This window comes from Crocodylus porosus, unplaced genomic scaffold (genome assembly GCF_001723895.1).
Source record: "Crocodylus porosus isolate Cpor-Errol unplaced genomic scaffold, CroPor_comp1, whole genome shotgun sequence".
Taxonomy (NCBI): Eukaryota; Metazoa; Chordata; order Crocodylia; family Crocodylidae; genus Crocodylus; species Crocodylus porosus.
The window spans coordinates 72,766,811-72,792,353 of NW_017728950.1; the positions used below are offsets into that span (position 1 = coordinate 72,766,811).

The following is a 25,543-nucleotide window of genomic DNA, read 5'->3' on the forward strand; positions in this document are numbered from 1 at the left end:
TCAACTTTCCTGAAGTCAAGGGCTTCTGTGTTGCTGACTGGCTTGCCAGCTTTATGGTAGATGGTGAAGGTGATCAGCTCGTGGTCACCCAGCTTCCCATCGATCACTAGGTCACCAATTAGGTCATCCCCAGTAGCCAGTACCAGGTTGAGCAGCGCTTTGCCTCTTGTTAGCCCATAGACTTCTTAAGTCAGGTAGAGGTCATCCACGCACGAGAGGAAGCTTTGCAACCACTCAGATTTTGCTGAGTGATCCTCCCATGGGATGTCCAGGTAATTGAAGTCACCCATGACTTATACATGTGTTCTGGGAATAAGAAGCAGCATTCACTCTAAGCTGCATGGCATGAGTGCACCTGTGCAGCCATGCACACGGCACAACTTAGAGGGAATGCTGGTAGGGAGGGGTTTAATTAGAACAGCTCTGAGTGCCTCTCTAATTAAAGCACCCAGAGCAACTTTTATACATCAGCATCCCTGTGCTTAAAAATGGCAGCAGGGATGCTTTATCTAAAGTTTGTCCAATGAGCTTTAGATAAAGTGCCCCTGCTATCATTTTTAAGCACAGGGATGCTGATGCACAAGATGCTGGAGGTTGCTAGAGAGTGGAAATTACCAAGGTCCAGCAGACTTGACTAATTATAGCACATCACAGCTGCCTCACTGCTCATGTATAGGTGCCCCTAGATTCTCTCTCATTAATAGTAGTATTCCGGATACTCCACACATTATTATCCCCAAGGAGATTACAATCTTAATAAATAAGAAAAAGGGGAAAGAGGTAGACAGACTTAGTGACCTCTCCAAGGTCACAGAGCAGGTGATACTGGAATGGACCCCAGATCTGAGTCATTAGGGTATCCTCTACTAACTTCTCCCTTTTAAAGCATCATATAAAGTAGATTACTATAAATAAAACTGTCATTAAACATGCCACACTTCATGGGTGCACAGTGGCTCATAAAAGCCATGCTGCAAAACAAAACCTCAGATTAATTCCTTTTGAATACTATGCCTTTGTTCCTATGAGTTTGTTAAAATAAGCATTTGGAATGCAATGCAAAATTTAAATAAAAAAAAACCCAAAAAACTAAAACCAGCCATGGCGACTCACTCCTCAGAATGAGCCAGTCCAAACTGATAGCCTGATCTTGCAATACTGGCACAGTGAGCACTGCAATGTTTTCACCAAAAGCCAGTGATCCAAGTTTCTGCTGCCTGTAGACCAGGGGTGGGCATAATGCGGCCCGAGGGCCAGACCATTCTATCTGCCCCAAGGGGATCCTAAAAAATTTAGAAAATTAATATTCATCTGCCCTGGGCTGCCTGTCATGCGGCCCTCGATGTCTTGCCGAAACTCAGTAAGTGGCCCTCTGCTAAAAATAATTGCCCACCCCTGCTGCAGACACTCTGAAGCAGACTATGATGGATGCACAATACTTTATCATAGCATTTCCCCTGATAAATGTTCACAGTCAGTCAGTAAAAGTTACTAAAGCAAATACAAATGCTCCCTAAGTAGAAATAAGTGATATTTTTTAGCTTCTTGATTAAGATTTTAAAATCAGCAGTAATTATGAAGTAGCAAGGTAATTTAAAAAGGCTGCACTGTGAGCACATATGCAATCAAGAGAATGCTTATCCCAATAAACGCTCATAAATAAGACAATTAATTTATCAGTACTGTTTTAAAACATTTCACATCGGCATTCATACAAACTGCAAAAGTTGGCAAAAAGCTCCACTGAAAAAGAATTGATTAAAAAATTAAAATTGTAGGACACAATCTAATAGTACACAAAATATGCAAACATGCAGACTATAGCCGTTGCTACAGTTTTTTTTAATGCAAAAGGATATACATTGTTCAGTTTTCAGGAAGCACTTTATTCTAATCATGTTATTGTAAGCAAATATTTATATCCTACATTTTAAACATTGCAGGATAAAGTATTTGATATTGTATGGAAAAATAACTGAATGCTCTGCAATACTTACAGTTAGTAGAGTAAACCCGTAGTACTTGGAGACATGGCAGTATTAATCTATGGTTCTGCAAATTCTGTTTCACCAAATTCAATGATATGTTTAAGGCTCCATTAATTCTGGCTTTAACGCCGAACTTTTTATCTGAAACAAAAATCAACAAAAAGTCTGAATTTGATTTTGATTTAGCCAAATGGGGGGAAAGGGGAATAATGTAAATATATTTAAGTTTGCTTAAAAAGGTAGAAAGATAAACTAGTGGTTCATCTTTTACCCCTTATCATTCTCCCCTTGTCCATTCCATCACTTCCTTAATTTAATTTTTCCATTCTGGTCAACATGATTACATTTACTAATTCTGAATATGCTTAAATCCAACCTGAGAAGTTCAGCAATTTGAAGTCAGGTCTTCTCTACTTGGCTGGACACTCAAAAACTGAGGCACCTGCATTAGTAGTCCCTTTACAATTTAGATCTTTAATATCTGCATCTCTGTTTACTCATAATGATAATGAAAGCAATTATCTAGTATTTGTCCTGAAAAAATATTCTAAAAAAGTCAGTTATACTAGTTGAAGAATATTAAGTGGGCAAAATATCAACAGTTAAAATGCTGATTTACCTCTACTGTGATTACCTTTTGGACCAATTTTTGCAAGAAGTGAATGAAGTTGCACCATTAATTCCTCATTTGGTGGAGAGTCTTTGCTGGCACCCAAAAGCAACTGCAACAAGGTCTGTGTCCCCCCTTTAGAAACTAAAATGCAAGCTCTGCGACCACCACCTTGAAATTAAGACAAATAAAAATATAAAAATATTCAAAGAATATTAAGGTATACAAGGTCAGATACTCTTTGGAACAGAAGCTTTTTCATCATACCAGCTTGAAATCGAAGCACTTCGTTGGCACTATACATTTAGTAAGACAAATGATTCAACCAATTTTTATAAATATTATACATGAACTAGATTTTCATTATTTTTAATCTCAAACAATAAAGTCGTATAAATCAGATGTCTTAGGTATACTTTCATTTGAGGCACTAATCCATACAAAATATAGGCACACTATCAAATTGCCACTTGATAAAAACTTACCAACAGATACTAACTCAATGAGAATACTTAATATGTTTAGAGTAGTCTGAAGATCTCTGGTATTCTGAAACGAAATAATATTCTGTAAGTTTCAGTTTCAAATACTTCATACTACACACATATTTATCTCTGTTGCATTTGTGAAGCTAATATTTTTTCCTCGTAGAACTAAAATAGGGCTATGTTTTCATGCTTGCTCTCTACACCTCCTCGTGGCCTTTGAAAGTCATTATTTTATGCTTAAAGAAAGCAGGTGTGATTTTCTACTACCCAACCATACCAGGTTTTGAAACACAAAGCCATTGTGCCCCCATACACACCTTCTTTTACTCTGAAGACCCTACTTATAAAGATTTTGCTTTAACAAGAACTTCAGATACACTACAGATATTTGAGTCACATGCATCGTTTTAATATCAAGAGAATAATAAGTGGCAATTGAAATTGGAACTGAGATATATGTCAATCAAATCACTTAAATAAGCTTTTAGATCTTGATTTAACAAGGTATCTAAATAATATTCCTGTCTGCCAGTTCATAAACAGTTTCTTTGAATTTTTCAAATTTGCCATGTTCTTAAGCACTACTGAAGTAGGACTTCTAAAGGTACTTCTCAAAACAGAACTTGCATATTATGAATGTAGGTGGGCCGGGAAAGAAAGCCATACATAATAATTTAAAGCCCAATATTTATACTCTGCATTACATAACTCACACACAAATAAAGCGCATCACCTCCAAAGTGGAGAGGATAACTTCTACTCCTGTGGAACCTTTGGCAGTCATTTCCTTCCTGGTTTTTTCTGAAAGTAGAAAGACCATTTTGCTTTTAATGGCTTTGCATTACAGGCATTTGATCAGTTTTCTGTGTAGAAAATGGATACCACATTTAGGAAGTCTAAACTATATATATAAAAAAAGAAACCCATAAAGAAGGGGTGAGTAAAATGATAAAAATATCATTAACATTTAGAGTGAGCAAATTGATTTAGATGTGAAAGTTAGATTATGCTTTTAACTTATTCTCTGATACAAAATTTAAAAGAGCTTCTGTGTTCTAAATTTAGAAATGTTTTCAGTTTTCATACATCACTCCAGGACCCATTTTTAACTTGGGCGAACCAACTTAGTGTGGTGTATGAATAACAACCACAGTGTGACCTTCATTTAGACTGGTAATCCTAAATGATACTTTGCAGCAGGGATGCAGGTATCATTTAAATGCTGACAGTCCTCCAAAGTCATCTTACAATTTTCCTCTGGTATCCAAAAGGGCATACAAGTATTTCCAACTGGATGTACCACTAGCAAGTGCAGCACCAGTGAGGACAGAGGAATTGAAGTCTGATTTTGCAGGGTAGCTACACATACCCAAAGGAAACTAATGATGCAAAGCTATTCAAGTGAACGTCCTGACAAAGTGTAACAATACTTCCATGAACTGTGCCACCCAAAGAGGAGGGGGAGCTAGGCTTTATGCTATGCTCTGGCCACAGCAGCTGCCATCTCCCATGGGTGACAGACAGGGCTCGGGTACTGCTGGGGGGCACAGGGGGCTGCAGGCCCTGATCCCTGGTCCCATAGCCCTTGCAGCTGGGCCCCCCCAGGGAAGCAGGGGTCAAGGGTGAGAGGCACTGGCAGGCCTGGGGGGGTGGCAGGACGTGGGGTGGGAGTGAGGGCACAAGTAGGGCTGAGAGATAGGGGGCTGTGGGTTAGGAGTGAAGGGCACCAGTAGGGCTGTGGATCAGAAGCGAGGGGCACTGGCAGGGCTGGGGTGGGGGTGCTGTGGCTTGGGAGTGAGGGACAACGGCATGAGCAGGGGCAGAGCACCAGCATATCATGGCTGCTCGGCGCCACAAAACAAGTCGGGGAGGAGGGAGCAACAGCTGGACCTCTGTCCTAATGAATGAAGGACAGGGAGATTTTTCATGATTTAAAAATAAATAAATAAATAAATAATATATAGGTATCTAGAATGAAATGTTATTTTAATGAGTGTGGCACTGGTAGGCTTCCAAATTCCTTTAAAAATGTAAATATAACAATGAAAGATTGTTTTTATATACATATACATATACATACACACACGTGTGTGTGTATATATATATAGTGACTTTTCATTTTAAGTGCAGAAAAATATGGATTTGGGGTGTTTTAATCAGAGAATTTGGGATTTTTATAAGAGAATTTGGGATTTTAAAAACACAGAAAACCAGGATCCCCAGCAATTACCATTCTATGAAGTTGGTATTATTTCTATAACATCTGTTTTTATGTCCCTCAGCAGGAGTCCAGCTTCTCCATTTTACTTACATTAATGTATAGGCATATTAATCGTTTCTGCCTGACTTCACCCAAGTTTCTAGTTAGAACAGGTATAGTCAGTTGTTCAACCAAAATACTCACCTGGTTCCTACTTTTATCAATGGTGCCAGTATCTATTTCCCTTCTAGTCTCTAGAGTTCCTTTCTCCCTGAAGAAATTCTCATTAACTCAGTTTTCCTCTTGTCATATCTGTATTCCCTTTATGGAAGTTTTTGGGCTTCTCCTAATTTTTTCTCCTGGTTTCCTACTTTAAACTCCTATCAATCCTGCCAAACTTCATACTGAAAGGCTATTTACCTGCTTACTCAAATGGAGCTTATTCCTTTTAGAGGAACCATGGATACACGCTAATGACCAAACAATCTCCAAGACTTTTTGACATTGTCAGTCCCCCAGCCATCTGATCTTCATTATCTTGCCCCTTCTTTTCTTGTAACACGAAGGTTCCCACTGAAAATCACTTGAGCTTCAATTCTTTTAAGTGTCTTTTAAGTATCAGCTTTTATACAAATTCTCCATGTTTTCTTCCCATTTTTTCTTCCTTCCACTTACTCTCTGAGATTTTTTGCTACCCATACAGTTACTCAGAGATTATTTTTAAATCTACCCATTTCTGTCTACTTAAAATACACACCAAAAAGGGTTACAGTATTGCAAACAGTTTAGTTTTACTGAAACATAAAATCCACAGAGCATAAGAAGGGGTGGGGAAAAGTACCTAACAAACTTCCACACCACATTTTTTCATATAAACTCATATGTATAAACGAGTCAGATACGACCCAGTTACATATTACTTATAAAGCAAATCCTAAACCTCTGTTCTCTGCTGCCACCTAGCCACTGTTTCAGAAAACAAAAGAAACTTGAAAGTTTACATTAGGATAAAGTCAATTACTAATCCACATGCCAGTGATTACTGCAATTAAAATCAAAAGCCAGACTAGCCAGTCTAAGCCAATCATAGCCAGACTAATGGTTGAAATGCAACAATTCTAGTATACACTTTCTAATTTCTTATACCATACCAACTAGAGGTGCACTGATACACTGGTCTGATATTGGATTGGTACTGATATAAAGAAAATTTCCTATATTGGATATCGGTCCAATAATTTGGCCAATAAATGCCCATGCTGCGTGCAGCCGCAGCACAGCACAAAGCAGAGCCAACAGCATAGAGAGCTGCCTCCAGCTGGTAAGTTGGAAAGGGAGGGGTGTGGGGGGATAGATCCCGTCCCCTGCTCCTGCAGTAAGGGAGGGAGGGATCAGGGGTAGGTACTGCCCAGGGGGGCAGGGACATGGGACAGAGGTGTGGCTCACAGGGGGAGGGAGGAGGGAAGGGGTGGCTCCCACCCGTGCTTCCACCCTGGGAGGGCAGGGGGAAGGGGTTCCCCAGGATCTGCACGGGGCGGGCGGGAGGGCTGGAGCACCCACTCCAAGCCCACTCTCGCCAAGAAGAGCCCTGTGCAGCACCAGAAGAGCCTCAGAGTGGGTGCCGGAGGCACTGGGAGGAGCCTGAAGCCAACCCATATTTTGCTACAGCTCCGCTCCCAGCCCCATGCCACCAGGTGCAGCCTAGCTCCACGTCCCACCGCCATCCACACACTGGGAAGAGCTGAGGCTGAGCCAGACAGCTGGCGTCACATGGCTGGGAGTGGAGTTGTGGCGAAACTTGGGGTGGCTGCTGTCCCTCCCAGCTCCACTGGTGCCCGCTCTGAGCCCAGCCCCCACCGAGAAGAGCCCAGTGCAGCGCCAGCTCCAGCCCACCCACCCCCCACAGATACAGGGGGGGCACACCTTGCCCTCGTGGGGTACAAGCAGTGGCAGGAGTTGCCCCCGCATGAGCTGCACCTCCATCCTGCCCCCCATCCCCCTGGGTACCGCCTGCCCCGTCCCCTCCTCCTGCACCGCAGGAGGCATGATCTGCCTTCTCCTTTCCACTTCCACCACAACAGACTTACCACCTGGAGGCAGCTGTATCAGATATCAGGTTGGTATCGCCTGATATGCCTCCTTGAATATTGGTAATTGGTACTGGCCCCAAAAATCTCTATCAATGCACCCCTAATACCAGCCTTTGTAATAGTGCCCACTTAATACAATTAACATGTTTTGGGATAAAGTGTAGGAGGGGAGGAAAGGGTGCTCATAACAGGAAAATAGTTCAAAGAGAAAATTACCTTGACTCTGAGCCAGATGAAGGATCTTTGAGGTAACATATCTGGCAGTGTCTGCTTCTACTAACAAGGATTCTGAGTTGATCTTCTCCAGTTGTGTTAGCAGTGCCACAATCCGAGAATTGTTAGCGAGACTGAAAGAAACATATTTTATATATGTTTTAATTTACACACCCGTTTTTGGAATTTTTACTGAGCTAAAACAAAGTAGTTACCTACCCCAGCTTTTTTTTTTTTTTTAAATCAGACACAGTTAGCTCTTTACTGAACCAGGCTTAGATCAATAGCTCTTCTACAATTACACAGTAAAACCAGAAGTATTTGCTATACTTAGTTCATTCTCAAAACTAGCACTCTTTCCCTACAGTTCTGAGTGCTGCAGGGCAGCACTGTCTTTGGCAAGCTCTAAGAAAGAACCTAATTTGTCACTGTTTTTAGTGGAAACAAAACTCCCATTGTCTATAAAGGAAGAAGGGTTGCTTCCAGTTCTGATATTATTTAAGCCAGCATTGGAGTGATGTCATAGCTGTGAATGTCTAGGAATTATGCAAGGGGCGAGCATTTTTGTAGCTGATATCTTCTTTTGAATCACCTGAATGTCTGGGATAGACTTAAGACAGGGTAGACTTGCACCATATAGACCAGTGGTCTCCACCCTTTTTATAGTGAAGATCACTTTTTGGCACCCCAGGATCTACAAAGTTCAAGTACTTTGTACCTTAAAGTGCAAAATCTATGCAAAGTTTACAAGGTGCAAATCTTATGAAGTAAGCCTGCACATGTGATGAAGTAGGTCTGCTGTTTACAACAGCTTGTGCTATACATTCATGTGGATAATTAAAGGTAAACATAACATCAATATTCATCCATGGCAAAAATAGCTAATACTATTATGGACCACAAAAGATTCATTCCAAGAGCAAAGGGAGCAATCTTCATTCCCAACCAAAAGCAGATGTTCAGAAAAGAACCCTGCCAAGTTTGTCTTGTAGAGTTTACTAAGCTTCTCAGTTTCCAGGAGTGTTACCACAGGACAGGGAAAACAGCTATTGGAAACCACTTTAATGTAATTTAGCCTCAGGCTTTGAAGATGGCCAAACTGGTCTATGAAAGTAGTTCTACTAGGACCAACAGAATAATCTTACGCCAACATGTCACCTGAGATGTTTAATCATTCGGAAGTGAAAAGCAAGAAGTACTCAAGGAAAACAGAGAAAACCACCTAAAAAGAGACTGACCACTTTTGAACAAGGGAAAATAGTCACTTTCATCAAGATTTTGCCTCATTTTGAGCATAATAAATACATCTTCATTTGACAGTCATTTATCTTAAAACGTTATTTTAATGAAATAAATAATTTTATAAAGGTGTATCGGTGTAGACACATGGTTATTCTCTCACCACTCTCCAGATGGACAATGTTTAAATACATTATGTACATTTAATTTTTCTTAATAAAAGTCACTTTACATACCATATAAAGTAAATAACTCACTCAAAGTATGTCAAATATGAAAGATATCACTGACAAAACTAAAGCAAACTATTTCTGATCAAATTTTGTTTGCTCTTCATTTTTAGATCCACTGTTATTTGACAATAAATAAATAAACTTTTTTCATTTACATAATTCAGAAGTATTCCTGTATACAATAACAGCTTTTGTCTCAGACCAACACGACTACTAAATATATCCCTGAAACATGGAAGATACCGAATTTTTGCCAATTTTGGATTTTGAATTTCACTGCAGAACAACAAAAAAGATTTTTAAACCTCCCTGCCTACCATCTGACACCTCTAGGAAAGTAATCCTACCTGATCTACACAACAAAGAGCAACTCAGAACAACTCACAGAGAGATACCCTCATGGACCCAGAGGGACAGATTTTCTATCCCCAACTCCCTGTGTGCAAAAATGAAAATGATTTCCTACCTATGGTGACTTTTTACCATGTTTAAATTTTCCCAGAGCCTGATGAAGGGCGTTTGAGCCTGAAAGCTTGCAGAAAAAGATATATATTTTTTTTTTACAATTTCCTAGTTGGACTAATAAAAGGCATCATTTCTGAACCAACAGTTCTAGATTTTTACATTCCTTTTACAACAAGGCATTCCATCTATCATGTTACAGTCCAGCAACAAAAACCAAAAAACTTGTTTTGCCCATATACAAGGATTTCTGGCTATATGCAATAAAAACTAAAGAATATGACACTAGTTTTATAAATAGTGTCAGCATTGTTTATAAAGATGATGAATTATTATTCCTTCAGCTGTATTTCAGAACTATAAAATGGTTTCGCTCTTGCAATTAGGCTTGCTATAGTTTACTTTTGGACTCAGATGTTAACACAGGAAAAAAAAGGTAGCTGACAAAGAGTTATACTGCCCTAGAAACAAGTTGCTCCAATGACTGCTGAGGAAATTCATTTCAGCAACACTTTATTTTTCTGCCCTGACATCTAAGCCATAACTTCACAAGCACAATGAATAGCATCTTTAAAAAGGAAGATAATTCTGCCGTCAGCAGTGGTGGAGGGAAGGTTGGATTACATAATCTTGAAGGGTCCCTTCCATCCCTGTTTTTCTATGATGTTATGACTGTCCTAAATTGTGCAACTTATTCTTAAAAACAATAAGGACTACTTGTAAAATGTCCTCTAGAATCTGAAGGTATTAGAGGGAGTTAGCAACAAGATTTTTTTTCTTAACTATGTGTTAAACTTTTCTAATTAGAAAATAAATAAAAAGGTTTTAAACTGACTACATTGAAATTTTTCCTTCAGGTTTAATTTCCTTGGTATCTGTAGTGTAATAATCCAAATAATTCTCTAGTCATCCAATGTGCATACTGAGTTTAAAATGGTCCAAGATAATCCTATGGGTGTAAGAGAAGCCACAATGTCTCTGACTGCTGACTCAACAGTCATGTATCAGCAAAAAAGACTCCAGAGTCAATAATCCTCACTGCCTCTAGAATGAAATCAAACAAAAATCCAGTAAGAATTTACTCAGCTCTACTTTATAGCAGGGACAGAGGCAGCACAGTTTGCAGCACCAGGCAGCACATTCTGGGGAGGTGAGCAGCCCTCAGTGGTGAAAGAACAGGTTAGGGACTATTTAGAAAAGCTGGACATGTACAAGTCCATGGGGCCAGATGCAATGCATCCAAGGGTGCTGAAGGAGTTGGCTGATTTGATTGCAGAGCTGCTGCCCATTATCTTTGAAAACTCGTGGCAATTGGGGGAGGTCCCAGATGATTGGAAAAGGGCAAATATAATGTCCATCTTTAAGAAAAAGAAGGATCCAGGGAACTACAGACCAGTCAGCCTCACCTCAGTCCCTGCAAAAATCATGGAGCAGGTCCTCAAAGAAACCATTTCTAAGCACCTGGAGAAGTGATTAGCAAGTTGCATGGATTCAACAAGGGCAAGTCATGCCTGACCAACCCAATTGCCTTCTATGAGATGACTGGCCCTGCAGCTGCAGGAAAAGCAGTTGGACGTGATATACTTTGACTTAAGCAAGGCTTCTGATACCATCTCCCACAACATTCTTTCAATCAAGCTGAATAAATATGGGTTGGATGAACGGACTGTAAGGTGGGTAGAAAGCTGTCTAGATTGTCAGGTTCAATGGATAGTAAACAATGGCTCAATATCTAGTTTGCAGCTAATATTGAGTGGAGTGCCCTGGGGTTGGTTCTGGGGCTGGTTTTGTTTAATAGATTTCATAGGCATTAGGGCTGGAAGGGACCTTGCAATATCATCAGGTCCAGCCCCCTGCCCAAGGGGCAGGAATTCTGCTGGGGTCAAATAATCCCAGCAATATAAGCAACCAAACATGCCTTAAAGGCAGCTAGAGTAGGTGTTCAATATCTTGATCAACTATCTGGAAGATGGGATAGAGTGCACCCTTGGCAAGTTCACAGATGACATGAAGCTGGGGGGTGCAGCAGATATGCTTGAAGGTAGGGCCAGGATTTAGAGGTGCACAGATATATCGGTCCCATATTGGAACGGGACCAAAAGGAAAATTAACAGCTATCAGCTTTTTTTGGCCGGTGTAGCTGATAATGTCACTGATAAGTATAATATGCTTTCTGGCCGGGGCCCCATATGCCGTGTGCAGCTGCACATATGCACATGCCCAAGAATGCAGCTGGGCAGCGTGGGGAGCAGCACCCTGCAGGTAAGTCTGTAGAGGGGAAGGGGAGTGTGGTGGAGCCCTATTGAGACCCCCTATGGGAAGGGAAGGAAGGAGGGAGCAGGGGGTACTGGATCAGTCAAGGCAGTGAAGGGGACCCAGGGCTGAGGCAGGGTGCAAGATGGGGCCACAGGCAGCTCATGCACAGGGTGCCGGGTGGGAGGCTCCCCACTGCTGCACACACCTCCCGGGGGAGGCATGGGGGGACATGTGCCCCACCAGATTTGTGCATGGGGTGGATGCAGGCTGCCTGCTGTGGGCTTGGGACTCTCCACTCTGCTGCCTTTGCTCTGGGGACTCTGCATCAGCCGCGTGTCCCCTGCCCACCCAACACCAGTGGAGGCAGCGAGTTGTGCCTCCCACTGCCAGGTGGGCAGGGTGCGCACGGCCAGCGTGGGGCTCCTGGAGTAAAGCCAGCACAGTGGAGAGCCTTGACCCCACAGCTAACAGCCCACATCCACCCTTGCCCTCCCCAGCTCCACTCCGGTTAAAAGCGGCCCTACACTTAAAAATGGCAGTGGGGATTGCTTGAACTAAAGCTTGTCAAATGAGCTTTAGTTCAAATGCCGCCGCCACCATTTTTAAGCACCAGGACACTGATCCCCTGGACGAGCTGCCTGTGGCTCTAGCCTGCTCCCCACCCTAGCTCAGGGTCCCAGTCACAACTCTGGCTGGGCAATGCCCCCAGTCCCTGACCCACTCCTTCCCTTGCCGCAGGGGCCTCAATCTGCACCCCCCTTTTCCCCTCCACAGACTTACCTGCATGGTGCTGCTTTCCACATTGACTTACTGCATTCCTGTAAATCGATTATTGGATCAGTATCAGCCTATATGGTTGGTTAATACTGGTGTTGGTCAAGAAAATCTTTACCAGTGTACGCCTACTAGGATTCAGAGTGACCTAGACAAATTGGAAGACTGGGCCAAAAGAAATCTCATGAGGTTCAATAAGCACAAGTACAAAGTCCTATTCTTGGGATGGGACAATCCCATGCACCAGTACAGTCTGGGAACCAATTGGCTAAGCAACAGCTCTACAGAAAAGGACCTGAGGGGAGGGGAGGGGGAGTTACAGGGGATAATACATTGAATGAGTCAACAGTGTACCTTTGTTGCCAAGCAGGCTAACAGAATACTGGACTGCATTAGTAGAAGCACTGCCAACAGAGAAGTAATTATTCCCCTCTATTCTACACTGATGAAGCCACATCTGGACTACTGTGTCCAGTTTTGGGTCTTCAACTATAGAAAGGATGTGGACAAGTTGGAGACAATCCAACAGAGGGCAATGAAAATGGTTCAGGGGCTGGGGACATGACTTGCGAAAAGAGGTTTAGGCAACTGGGCTTCTTCAGTTTGGGAAAGAAACAACTAAAAGGGATTTGACAGCAGTCTTTAACTACCTGAAGGGTGGTTCCAAAGAGGATGGAGCTAGACTGTTATCAGTGGTGACAGATGACAGAAAAAGGAGCAATGATTTAAAGTAAGGGAGGTTTAGCTTGGATATTAGGAAAAACTCTCTCACTAAGAGGGTGGTGAAGCACTAGGCCAGGTTACCTACAGAAGGGGTAGAATTTCCATCCTTTGTCTCTAAGGTCTGGCTTGACAAAGCCCTGGCTGGCTGTTGGATTGGGTGTGCACCCCAAGCATGGCGGTTCAGCCCCTACAAGAAGGCGCTGCCGACATCGTCAGTGGTGCCTGCAGATGGTCACCGCTCACCACCCCACCGCTGACACTGCTGGCGGCGTCTGCAGATGGTCTCCAACCCTTGGTTGGCACTCGCCACGCAACCCCCCACCAGTGTCGGTGGCATCTGTGGGAGCTTCCCCGCTTACCATCATTGCTGCGCTTCCGCTGCTCCCACTGCCGCACTCCTACCACTGCCCTGCCCCCCCAGCCACCAGGGGCACATATCATTCATGCCACAATCAAATCGTGAGAAATACTAAGTTCATTTTAATAAAAACTATTAAAGCAATTAAACCACTAACACCAACTCCCAAGATGACATCCAAGGTGAGAATAGTGAGATATAATATTTCGTGCTCTCATTCTTGCAAGCCCTATTTCCTTCATGCAGTCCTTGGGGCCTCCACATACCAAATTTATATCAATGTTGCCCAATTCTTTTAGTTAATCTATAATAACAACTGATGGTGGGTACAGACATTACACTTCATGCGGCTTATGCATGCAGAAAGCACTTTACAGCCTTAAGAAGACAGATGGCCATGGCATATAAAGCACTTTAAATGAGGGATCCTGTTCTAAGTTAACCCTGGATGGATGTGTACTAACTAAATCACTTTCTGTTAGAGCGCTTTATCAAACATTTGTGTCAGATTGGCATCAAAGGTTACCTTAGAGCACAATCACCACCATCCCAGATGCATTGTGCAGGGCTGTGTTCTAGCCTTGGGCAGAGCTCCAGGGACAGCCTCTGATCTTAGCCCTGCACGCAGCCCAGGGGAGGAGGGGAAGGGAGTGAAAAAGTGGGGTTTCTGACCCTGCAGCCACCCCAGCCCCACAGCGCACCTCTGCCCAGCGAATGGGCAGAATGTCACGGAAAGGAGTCTGGGGTCTCTCTCCCAACAGCTTCCCTGGCTGGGCTGCAAAGCATCATTGCTTGGCTGAGGAGAGGAGGGAGTACTGTGGGGTAAGGGCTCTGGGGTCTCCTGCCTGCAACAGTGGCACACCATTGCCTGGACAGTGCTGCTGGGGGGGGAAAAAGACTCCAGACTACTTCCCGCACAGCAGCCCCAGCTAGGCCGTGCAGCACTGCGGGTGTCAAGAGGCTGGGGGTCCCCCTCCGCATGGACCCAGCCCACCCCCCCTTACCCCAGCCAGCAAGTTGTGAAGGAGCACTTGTGGTGGGGGTGCTCCTTTACCTCCCTTCTGTCCTCCAGCCGCTGCCAACACTGGCGGGGGCTGGGGGTGGGGAGAGAAGTCACTCTGGCAGCCTCCAGGGAGATGCACAGGAGAGCCCCCAGCAGCCAGTACAGGCAGACTGTGACCCCACACCCACCAAACAGCAGACGTCTGTCCAATTGGCTCCCACTCTAACTTACAGCACTTTGAGTAAAGTGCAGTAAGTTAAGAGTGCATCTGCCAGGGGCTTTTTGAACATCTGTACTTACCCTGAACAAATACCATTGCCAGTCAGATGGTAAGCAAGCCTTCCAAAAAACAGGAGGCAAAGCCATCTCCAAAACAAAATGCCAGTACAATTTAAACAGCAGAAGATCTTTATATAAGGGGTCAGCAACCTACAGCCCATGGAGTCTTTGGCTATGGCCCACAGAGCTGTTCCTTCTGTGGCATTCAACAGTGGAAGGCTCTTCTCATGCCATGCCACAGCCAGGCCCCCCACCCTTCAGTGGAGGAGAAGGTCTCCCTGTGCTGTGCCACAAGTGGGAGGCATGAAGAAGCTGCTGAAGCAACTGGGTGCCCACCTACATCCGACCCAAGTTGGGTCATTCCAGCCCCCTGCCAACCCCTACCTTATATACAAGCCCATTCCCCGGGGTGGCCCTGGGAGGGGCTTGGGGGTACTATAGTCACACCAAAATTCACCTTAGCCCCCCACTCCATAGTCACCCCTCCCAGTACCACTGCCGCCTCCTGCCCACCCTCCCCATACAGGTGAGCCCACAAAGGTGTGGCGCTCCCAGCAGGGGTGGCACTAGCCTTTTCCCAGTGGGGGAGCTGGGCCATGACTGGGCTTGGAATGGCATGGGCTCAGCTGCACAGAGCAGGCAGGTGGCAGCAGCAGCGCTGGGAGGGGAGGAGCCCAGCCCCCAACCAAGAAGAGGCTGGCACTGCCTCTGCCATTCCCCCAAACCAAATCACAGTCTATCTGACAAACAGCAATCCAGCCACCACAGGACTGACAAATCATGAAAGGGAGTCATACATAGGGTGGCTATATAGAACCATGGGAAATCTGGGACACTGCCCCCCACCTCTCCAAGTCAATGGCACTGCTGCAGGCATAGGTGGAACAGCATGGTACACCAGGCAGGCAGGCAGCAGTGGTGCCTGCCTACCTGGTGCACCATGCTGCTCTACCTCCCTGCGAGACTGCACCCCACGCCCCTGTGATTCTGGGACTGTCGTTTTAATTTTCACCAACCAGCCAAGACCAGCATTTGAAATGCAGGATGGTCTAGGCCAAACAGTCACCCTAGTCACACACGTGAAGATGATACCCACTCAAAGCTCTTAGTAATTATTGATTACAGGCCTCATTAACTCAAAAGGAAGAGTTCTGCTCAGTTTACAACTCCCAGTAAAAACATTAGTCGTTTTACAGCCAACAAGATTTTTGCTTCTTGGGGCCAGAGAAGCAAACCTACTTTACTCCCATTAAAAGGCCCTCAACTGCAATTTACAGGTAGCATAATCTCTCTGTGGAAGCTTTTAAAGGCTGAGAAAGAGTAAGCCATTCTCACTTCATGAGAAGCATGTTTCAGGAACACCAATATTTCCATTCATAAGATTTAGAAAAGGCTTCTTTATTTAGCTTTAAGAGTGTATTGGAAAAAGCAATGAGCATTACAGCTGCCAAACAGTAATGCTTTAAAGAACCTGCAATAGGTAACACTGCTTGAACTCTCTCTTCAAGACATGAATTGTGGGGGAAAAAGCAAACAAAAAAATTAACTGGACCACACCACACTTGCAGATTCTATGTCTATAATTAAATATTAATATGGAGGCACTAGTTATGAAGCCACAACCAATGCAGAATTGAGTTCCTCACTTAAAGCAGGAATTACGTCTTATTTATTATTATACCATGCCCTATCCAAATTTACTTATTTGAATTCAAAATGAGATGCATAATGGATGTACCATAACAAGAGTACTCAATGTCCATGTTGCAAACCAAGCTAGCTGTAAGATAAGCAATACTGCAGCTAGCATAACTACAAAGCTACCCACCTCAGCTGAATGCCAAGGAAGATCTAGGAAAGGGGTGCACAACTCTGGGCTAAAGGACTATTTTATAGTGGAAATTTCAGTCACCTTTTAAAAATACATTTCAAACATCAAGGCTAGGTATAGACACTCAAAAAACCCGAGGCAGAATTGATCTACACATTGATCTACAGGGCACATCTATACATGCAATTAGTGCATGTGAATAAACTCCAGAGGTTATTGCTCCAGAGTTTTTTGCTCCCAGGCAGTCTGTGTGAACATGCACCTGGAAGCAATTAACTCCACGGCAACCAGCTCCACAATTTATTCACGTGCAGCACGTGGAGCCTAGTTAGAACAGCCCTAGCTGACAGGGAGCCCCAGGGGGTCAGCCTACTAACCCAAGGCTGCTCCGACTGGGCTCAACGTGCTATGGAAGGGCTGGCTAGGGTGTAAGGGTGCTTCAGTGCAGGACTAGCTGGCAAGCAGCCCCTATGCTGAAGCACCCTTGTGCCCCAGCCAGCAGGCTCAGCCACTACACATGAGCTGCTTTGTATGAAAATGTATTAACTTTCCAGGCTCAAATAGGGGCACGTGTGTAGATACGGAGACACTTACTGTGGAGATAATTAGTCAGCTCCGCAATAAATGTGTTATGTAAACACGCTCAGTTTTCTGTTAGCAGCATATTTTAGATCAGTACCAAACAGAACACACATTTGCCTTTTGGTGGGGGGGACAAATCTTATACCATGTTCTGCCATTTTTCAACAAACCAGTCTGTGTGCACTGGAGTTCTGTTCTGTTACAGGTATAGACCACTTTTGTGTGACAACCTTCTGTTCTGTTACAGATACAGACCTGTTTCCAATCACTCATACGGGTAAAAACGTAACGTTTGTACCTGGCCCCAAACCAGAAGGGCAACTGTGCGGTACAAGACTGAAGTATATGGGTGATATGTAAATAACTGGAAGGTCCTAGGTCTAATATATTAGCAGCCATGTTAAAAATACAGCTGTTAAGATACACATTGACAATAAAATGCAAAAGCTGAAAACGCTATCAGCACTGCTTACTGTTTTCATGGGATTGGGTCAGGCAGCTACACTAGAATATTACCTAATGCTGTAGCACATGTAACTGTGACAGGCTTCCAATTGTACTAGATCACAAGGTGTATGTTGCACCCAAAGGTAACATTTCAGCCTACAATTGGAGTTGTTTTTGCAATTTTCAAAGCAACTTCTGCACTTAGGTACCTATCTTGACATTACTTTAAAAGGAGATGTGCATCTCAATCCCCTGGGCACGTTCTAGACAATGGGATATGTTTAATTACTTTAACATAATTTGAAACTCCCATTTTTCTTACATGCCTTATTTTATGGAGTAAGGCATTTTAATTTTTGAAAGTTGACAAGCATAGCAGAAACAAATAGCAAAACAAGTCAGAGAAATATCTGAACCAGGATTTGCCAGAGCCAAGATTCAAAACGTGACTTCTTTTGATATCAAATCTATCTCAAGGGCTCAGGAAGTTTTTAATGCTATCACTACCACTTCTTTAGTTTGCAAGTTTCAAGTATGGTGGAAGCTCGGGGCCACCTCTTAACTAGCTGCATGTATGTGCAACGTGATTTAGTGTGGCACACATTAGATGTCACACTCTGCTAGAATACCATACCATAAAACCCTTTTGGAAGCCCTTGAATTTAACATGTACACTAAACAGGCAATAAAATCATTATAATTCACAAACAGAATAGCAAAAGGAATGTTTCTTCTCTTTCCTTTCACATTTAGCACCAACAGTATCAAGCAATATGGATTGCCCCCTGTTATCCAGGGTAAGAAAAAATAATGAAATCTCTTGAGACAGACAAGGAATTTCCCCATCACAAAAGTCCAGGGGCACAGTACTCTTGAAAAAAATCAAACTCCACAAACTTGCAGAAAAACAAAGAATACCATTCCTGAGCCTTCCCTGGGGGTCCAAACATTCATGTCAGTCTCTTCCAAATCAAGCCCCTAGCCCCTCCCTTATCCCCCAAGGACCCCTTCTAATTAGTAAAAGGGAGTAAAGGCCCATTTTCCTTTGCCTAGAAAAATGCAAAGCAACAATAAGAAAGTCTCTAGCTACTAAATATTGCAGTAGGAGGCTTCTACTTGAGGATTCTCATCTTCCTTCCAGATTATAAGACCTGACTGTGATGCAGCTTCTAACTTACCTTATGCCACCAAGCTGCAATAGAAATGAAACGGAAAATCTAGTCCTTTTCGCTGCTGCCAGAGAAAATTCTGTTTGAACCTGTATAAGTGTCCAATCTGGTCATTTCCATCCCGCAGCAACTTGGAAAGCTATGAACAGCAACAGATGTACTAGAGCTGTCTGTCTGCAGAATCACAAATTGGGAACTGAACTGATTCACATCTAGAAGGAAATCATCACCAGCACAGGGACAAGAAAGACTGAATTCTGCAGATGCTTATAACTTCAAGCTTCTCACTTATCAGGGAGACTTCCTTCTTCCATTAGTAAATGGGTATACTAAGCCAAAAAGATCCTGATAGTCTTACTTTTGTTCTTCAGATATGGTAGATTCACACCGCTTCATTATTCATTCCGTAGCATTTTCACTAATGTTGCAAGCTACACGCTTCCTACACGTTGTTCAGTTTCTTCTCAGTGACCCAATTCTAGAGCTTGACCAGAAAGGTAACTGAATCCTGGGGAGTTACTATGGCAACCATTACGTGTCATCTTTAGAATACATCAGGGTTACACTTTCTACTAGAATTCTATCCGCAGGAATGAAATGCAGACACGAAGAAGACATCAATATTCTTTAAAAAGTTTAACAACTATGCCACCATTTCCACTATTTCTAAACAATTAGACAACTACTTAGTAAATTTAGAGACTAAGCAAAGTTTGTTGGAAGTCACAAAAAACAAAGTACATGATGTAGTCCCAACATAAACACTAGCAACATTTCCAGTAAGCCAGCAAGCTTAAACCTTACTAAAAGAGATGTGTCACAAAAGATCTCCCCTACATTTTTTGTTCAGGAGCCAAGTTCAAGCCTTTCCAAAATAAGTTAGTGGGGATCTATTTTAAAGTGTTGGAGTGATGTCGTAGCCATGATGGTCCAAGAATTAGGCAAGAGGCAAGAATTTTTGTGGGTGATATCTTTTATTGGACCAACCAGTTAATCACATCTTAAGTTGTCACTCAGCCACACATTCAATTAACAGTGTGATAAAAGGAGGAATAAGCCACAAAGTCATTCCACAAAATATGTGGAATAATTTTGTGGCTCATTCCTACCATGCCACTAGTTGAATGTGTGGCCAGGGGCCCCTGCAGCTGAGAGACCCATCAGCTGATTAGGGCTCCCAACCAGGAGCCCATATGCACCCTGGAAGCTCATAGCTGACTTAGGCTTCCACGCACAGAAGCACATGCCCCCATAGCTGGTGCTGACACAGGCTTCCAGCCACAGAGAACCCCAGAGAATCCTCATGGCTGGCAGACCACAGCTGATGAAGTGAGCTCTGGCTAATGCAAGTTTATGCATCTCTCATTTAGTTAGTCTAAGATGCATCTCTAACCTGCCTGCTGCCTGAGTTCACACTAACAGAGCTAAGTATCTCTCTTAGTTATTTAAGCCCTCCAAAAAAACAACATATCCTGAGCTGCATTCAGCCATCCATACCCTAATGATCAGTATCCCTACAATTATCCATTGCTAGGAGGACATAAACTTTGATTTTGGTTGCAATGAAGCCTAGCAAAGTTAATTCCCCAACAGAGAAACATATAGTTCTCTCTCATCCATTTTATAAAAGACCTGTTTTTCACTAACTGTGCATGTAAGACATGCACACCACAATAAACTGACATCAAATGCGTCCTCTGAAGTAGTGAACAAATAAAGCAACAAAGCACATTTTGAAATCCAGTGGCTGAACTGTAATGAAGACATATCCTTTACAAACCTGAAGTACCTTTGACTGACATATGTACAACATTCCCACAAAGATATAAATAGAATCAATATGTAAACCAGAAATTAATTTAGAAAGAAATGAAAACTTTAGAGAAACAATTAATTTTTAGGTAAATTATGCCACAATTTGGTTGCCTTAAAAAGATTTCCAGGACATCAAACTAGCTAAGTGCTATATATGCAACATGTGATACTAAATATGGTAGAGTTTATGCAATGACACTTTTTTTTTTAACAACTAATTTAGTTTTTGCAGGTGCATAATATCTTCTTGACAAACAGTTACCTCAGAATTTTTTTAGTGGAAAAGAAGTTGGGGGTGAAGGAAAGGGAAACAGGGAGATTCCTTTTGACACACATGGAGAAGACTAATCTTGAAAATTTAAATCACTAGAACTAATTCTCTTCTTTTCATTTTGAAACAAATATACGTAGTCCAGATATAAGTAAAAGATTCCAAAAGAGGTTCTGATACTGCAGTGGCCAGGCTCTCTCTTAAAAAACAATTGCATAACCCTACTAAAGCCAGTAGTTCCATTTTTAGGCACAAGTTTACCGCGTTCTTTTGAATATAAAGACAAAGTATATTAAAACAAATATTCTGACAATGGTATGCATCTCAAATTCAGGAGTTTAAAACAAACCAACAAACAACACAAAAGGTGAGCAGGCTGTGGGGGATCAGGGCTGCAGAGGATAATATTGATGGATACTTTCATTCTCTGTAGGACCAGACACCTAGCACAGAGACATCACGGAAGAGTCCCAGGACAGCTGAATGGAGAACGGTCACCTGCAGAGCTAGACAGCATGCACCTGTTGTTACTTCCCCAACACAACTGGGAAACAGACACAAAGCCCTGGCAGCACTGGAGAATGATGCAGCACAGGAAGCTGCAGGGGAAGACATGTCCGCAACAAACACCAGGCAGGCTGAGCAACAACCGAGCAGCTGGAAGAAGAGATGCCAGGTCATTGTGGTGGGTGACTCCCTCCTGAGAGGCACAGAGGGACCTATCTGTCAACCAGATCTCACAGCACATGCGGTTTGCTGCCCGCCCAGGATCTGAGACATCACTGTGAGGATTCCTGACTTCATCCGGCCCTCCGACTACTATCCCATGGTCCTCTTCCATGTGGGCATGAATGATGCAGCCAGGAGTAGTCTACAGGGCTCTGGGGGCCAGACTTAGAAGTCAGCGGTACAGGCGGTCTTCTCATCCCGAGGTCGCCGTCAGCATCAGGACACCTGCATCAAGGAAGTCAACCTGCGGCTCTGGAGTTGGTGCCATCATGCGAGTTTTGGTTTCTACAACCATGATTTGCACTTCCATAAGAGAGGCATCCTGGGACAAGATGGTCTTCATCTCTCTTCTAAAAGTAAGAGTCTGTTCTCTTACAAGTTGGCTTATCTCTGAAGGGCTTTAAACTAGGTTCATCAGGGGATGTAGAAGTAGAGGAAGGAGACCCTAGGATCAGTGAGCCATGTGCAATGCACTGGATCAGCCCAGGTAAGCACTAAGGGGCCCAGTAGACATCAGGACAGGCAGGAACCAAGGGCACTCCTCAGGGGGCTTAAATGTCTCTACACTAATGTTAGAAACATGTGGAACAAACAGGAAGAACTTGCACTCCTTCTTGCAAGCAACAACTCTGACCTGGTTGGACTAACTGAAACCTGGTGCAACCCTACTCACAATTGGGCAGTAGGCATTGAGGGTTAAAGGTTGTACACATGGGACAGAGTAGGGAGAAAAGTGTGGGGGTGGAGGAGAAAGGTTGCTCTCTATGTTAAGGAATGATATACTGTCTCTATAATCAAGATGGGATCAGAGGAGGGACAAACCGAGGTACTGTGGGTCAGGATACAAGGAGGTCAAGGGGAAAGGGACTTAGTAATGGGGCTCTACTAGAGATCACCACACCAGGAGGACGACTTAGACATGGAATTCTCCAGGCAACTCTCAGAGGCCATACAATCGAGAGATATGGGTGTCATGGGTGATCTAAACTACCCTGACATCTGCTGGGAGGAGCAGTCGGCCAAATCTAACCACTCACATAGGTTCTTAACCTGTATGCAGGACCTCCACGTAACGCAGGAGGTATACGATCTCACTAGAGGAAAGGCCTTGCTGGACTTGGCATTAGCTACACGGGATGACCAGGTGGGGAATCTGCAGGTACAAGGTAACCTAGAGGATAGTGACCATCGACTGATTGAATTCACTATCCAGCAAAGGGTGGGTAAACTATCCAGGAGAGCTGAAGTGCTAGACTTCAGAAAGGCTCACTTCAGTGTGCTCAGAAGATTAGTTAGTGAGGTGTTAAAGCTCAAGAACATTGCCAAAAGGGGGGTCCAGAAAGGGTGGCCGCTCTTCAAGGAAGCGATCCTATGAGCACAGAAGCAGCCAATCCCACTGCGCATAAAGGGAGCAAAGGGGTCAACAAGCCCCTTGGCTGAACAGGGAAGTCCAGGAAAACCTAAAAGCAAAGGAAGAGGTATACAGGCTGTGGAAACAGGGAGTAGCTACCAAGGAGTATACCTCCCTGGCTCACACTTTCAGGGAATCAGTTAGGAAGGCCAATGCAGGATTAGAACTTAGGCTGGTGATAAAAATTAAGTACAACAAAAAGTCCTTCTTCAGGTATATAGGAAGCAAAAGGAAGGTACAGGTAGCATGGGATCCCTACAGGACAAACTAGGGCAATTGGTGAGAGAGAAGGAGGACAAAACTGAGCTCTTTAATGTGTTCTTTGCATCTGTATTCCTAGACAGACGAAGACAAATCTCCCAATTGAATCAGAGATAGACACAGGAGGGCACCAGCTCACCAACTGTTAGCATAGACTTAGTAAAGGAGCACTTGGAGGGGCTGGATGTGTTCAAATCAGCGGGCCTGAATGAACTTCATCCAACGGTCCTGAAGGAATTGGCCAGTGTCATAGCAGAGTCACTGGCACAGATGCTCGAGCACTAATGGTGCTCCAGTCAGGACCCAGAGGACTGGAAAAGGGCCAACGTGGTCCCTATTTTCAAGAAGGGGAGGAGGGAGGAACTGGTAAACTACAGGCCAGTTAGTCTCACTTCTATTCTTGGGAAAATTCTGGAAAAAATCATTAAGGATCACAACTGTGGGAGCCCAGCAGGGGAAATAACGCTGAAAGGAAATCAGCATAGATTCATTACAGGTAGATCCTGCCTGACTAACCTTGTTTCTTTTTATGACCAGGGCACAAAATGCGTAGACATAGGAGTCAAGGTAGACGTAATCTACCTAGACTTTAAAAAGGCATTCAATACAGTATCTCATTCTGTTCTCGTAAATAAACTGACAGGCTGTGATGTAGATGATTACACAGTCAGGTGGGTAGCAAATTGGCTTGAGGTTGCACCCAGAGAGTGGTGGTGGGTAGGTTGATATCGACCTGGAAAGATGTGGGCAGTGAAGTCCCACAAGTCCCGGTCCTTGGATAGGTGCTATTCAGTGTCTTCATCAGTGACTTGGAACTTGGCACTGTCCAAGTTCACACATAATACACAGCAGAGGATAGGGAATGGATCCAGGTAGATCTGGACAGGTTGGAAAAATGGACAGAATGAAATAGGATAAAGTTCAACAAAGACAAGTGCTAAGTGTTGCACCTGGGCAAAAAGAACCACCAACACACTTACAGGCTGGGGGATGACCTTCTCAGCAGCAGAAAGGGATCTTGGAGTCACAGTTGACTCCAAGATGAACATGAGTTGTCAGTGTGACAAAGTGATCAGCAAAGCTAACCAGACCATCGTGTATTAGCAGATGCATGACAAACAAGTCCGGAGAGGTGATGCTTCCCCTCTTTGTGGCACTGGTCAGGCCACAGTTGGAGTCTTGTGTCCAGTTTTGGGTGCTGTACCTAAAGAGGGATGCAGAGAATCTTGAGAAGTTTCAGAGGAGGGCCACTCGTATGGTCAGAGGCCTGCAGGCAAGGCCTTATGAGGAGAGACTGAAGGACCTAGATCTCTTCAGCCTTTGCAAGAGAAGGCTGAGAATTCATCTTGTGGCTGCCTATAAATTCCTCAGGCGAGAGCAGCAGGGAATAGGAGATGCTCTTTTTACTGGGGCACCCCCTGGAGTAACTAGGAACAATGGCCATAAATTGACAGAGAGTGGATTTAGGTTGAACATTAGAAAGAACTTCTTCATGGTAAGGGTTACCAGAATCTGGAATGGGATTCCAAGGGAGGTGGTGCTCTCCCCTACCTTGGGGGTCTTCAAGAGGAGACTGGACAAGCACCTAGCTGGGGTCATCTGACCCCAGCACTCTTTCCTGCCCAGGGCCGGGGGTCAAACCAAGTGATCTACTGAGGTCCTTTCCAACCCCAACATCTATGAATCTACGAAAATCCCTCTTACGTGCAGAAATGTATCTTTAGTTGACATTTTGTTGTTTCTCAAAGTGAAAATCAGAGAACTGTTTCATCTTAAATTCAAAGGTGTTTTATATTTAAATAGTACATCTGAATATGGTACATCTTTGAATGACTGTGATTCAACACAAATGTTAAAGAGGAAGCAAAGGCATAGTATCCCTTTTATGTACAATCACTATCGCTACATTTGTGCATACAGAGCTGTGATAAAATAACTGCATGCACAAACATTCTAAGTGCTTTCAACTATACACCTCTAAACATTATGTAATCTATTTCTAATACTTTCACAAAAATGAAACGTAATACAAAAATATTTTATTCCTGAGGAATCATAGTTTCATAGTTTGTAGGGTCGGAAGGGACCTGAGCAGATCATATTCAAATATA

The 25,543-nt window shown here is 43.6% G+C and overlaps 1 protein-coding gene across 5 annotated transcripts in view; it reads right to left on the reverse strand.

Moving 5' to 3' along the window:
- The window catches only part of AGTPBP1 (ATP/GTP binding protein 1), a 122,477-nt gene that overhangs the window by 72,402 nt on the left and 24,532 nt on the right, over nucleotides 1–25,543 (reverse strand). For 4 of the 5 annotated variants that reach the window (XM_019554759.1, XM_019554760.1, XM_019554758.1 and 1 more), the window contains exons 4-8: nucleotides 7,593–7,723; nucleotides 3,820–3,887; nucleotides 3,084–3,147; nucleotides 2,608–2,769; nucleotides 1,998–2,129 (exon numbers count right to left, since the gene is read on the reverse strand). In XM_019554759.1, the coding sequence (XP_019410304.1) occupies nucleotides 1,998–2,129; nucleotides 2,608–2,769; nucleotides 3,084–3,147; nucleotides 3,820–3,887; nucleotides 7,593–7,723 (557 nt within the window). The remainder of the gene's footprint in view (nucleotides 1–1,997; nucleotides 2,130–2,607; nucleotides 2,770–3,083; nucleotides 3,148–3,819; nucleotides 3,888–7,592; nucleotides 7,724–25,543) is intronic. The other variant, XM_019554761.1, reaches the window with a different exon arrangement.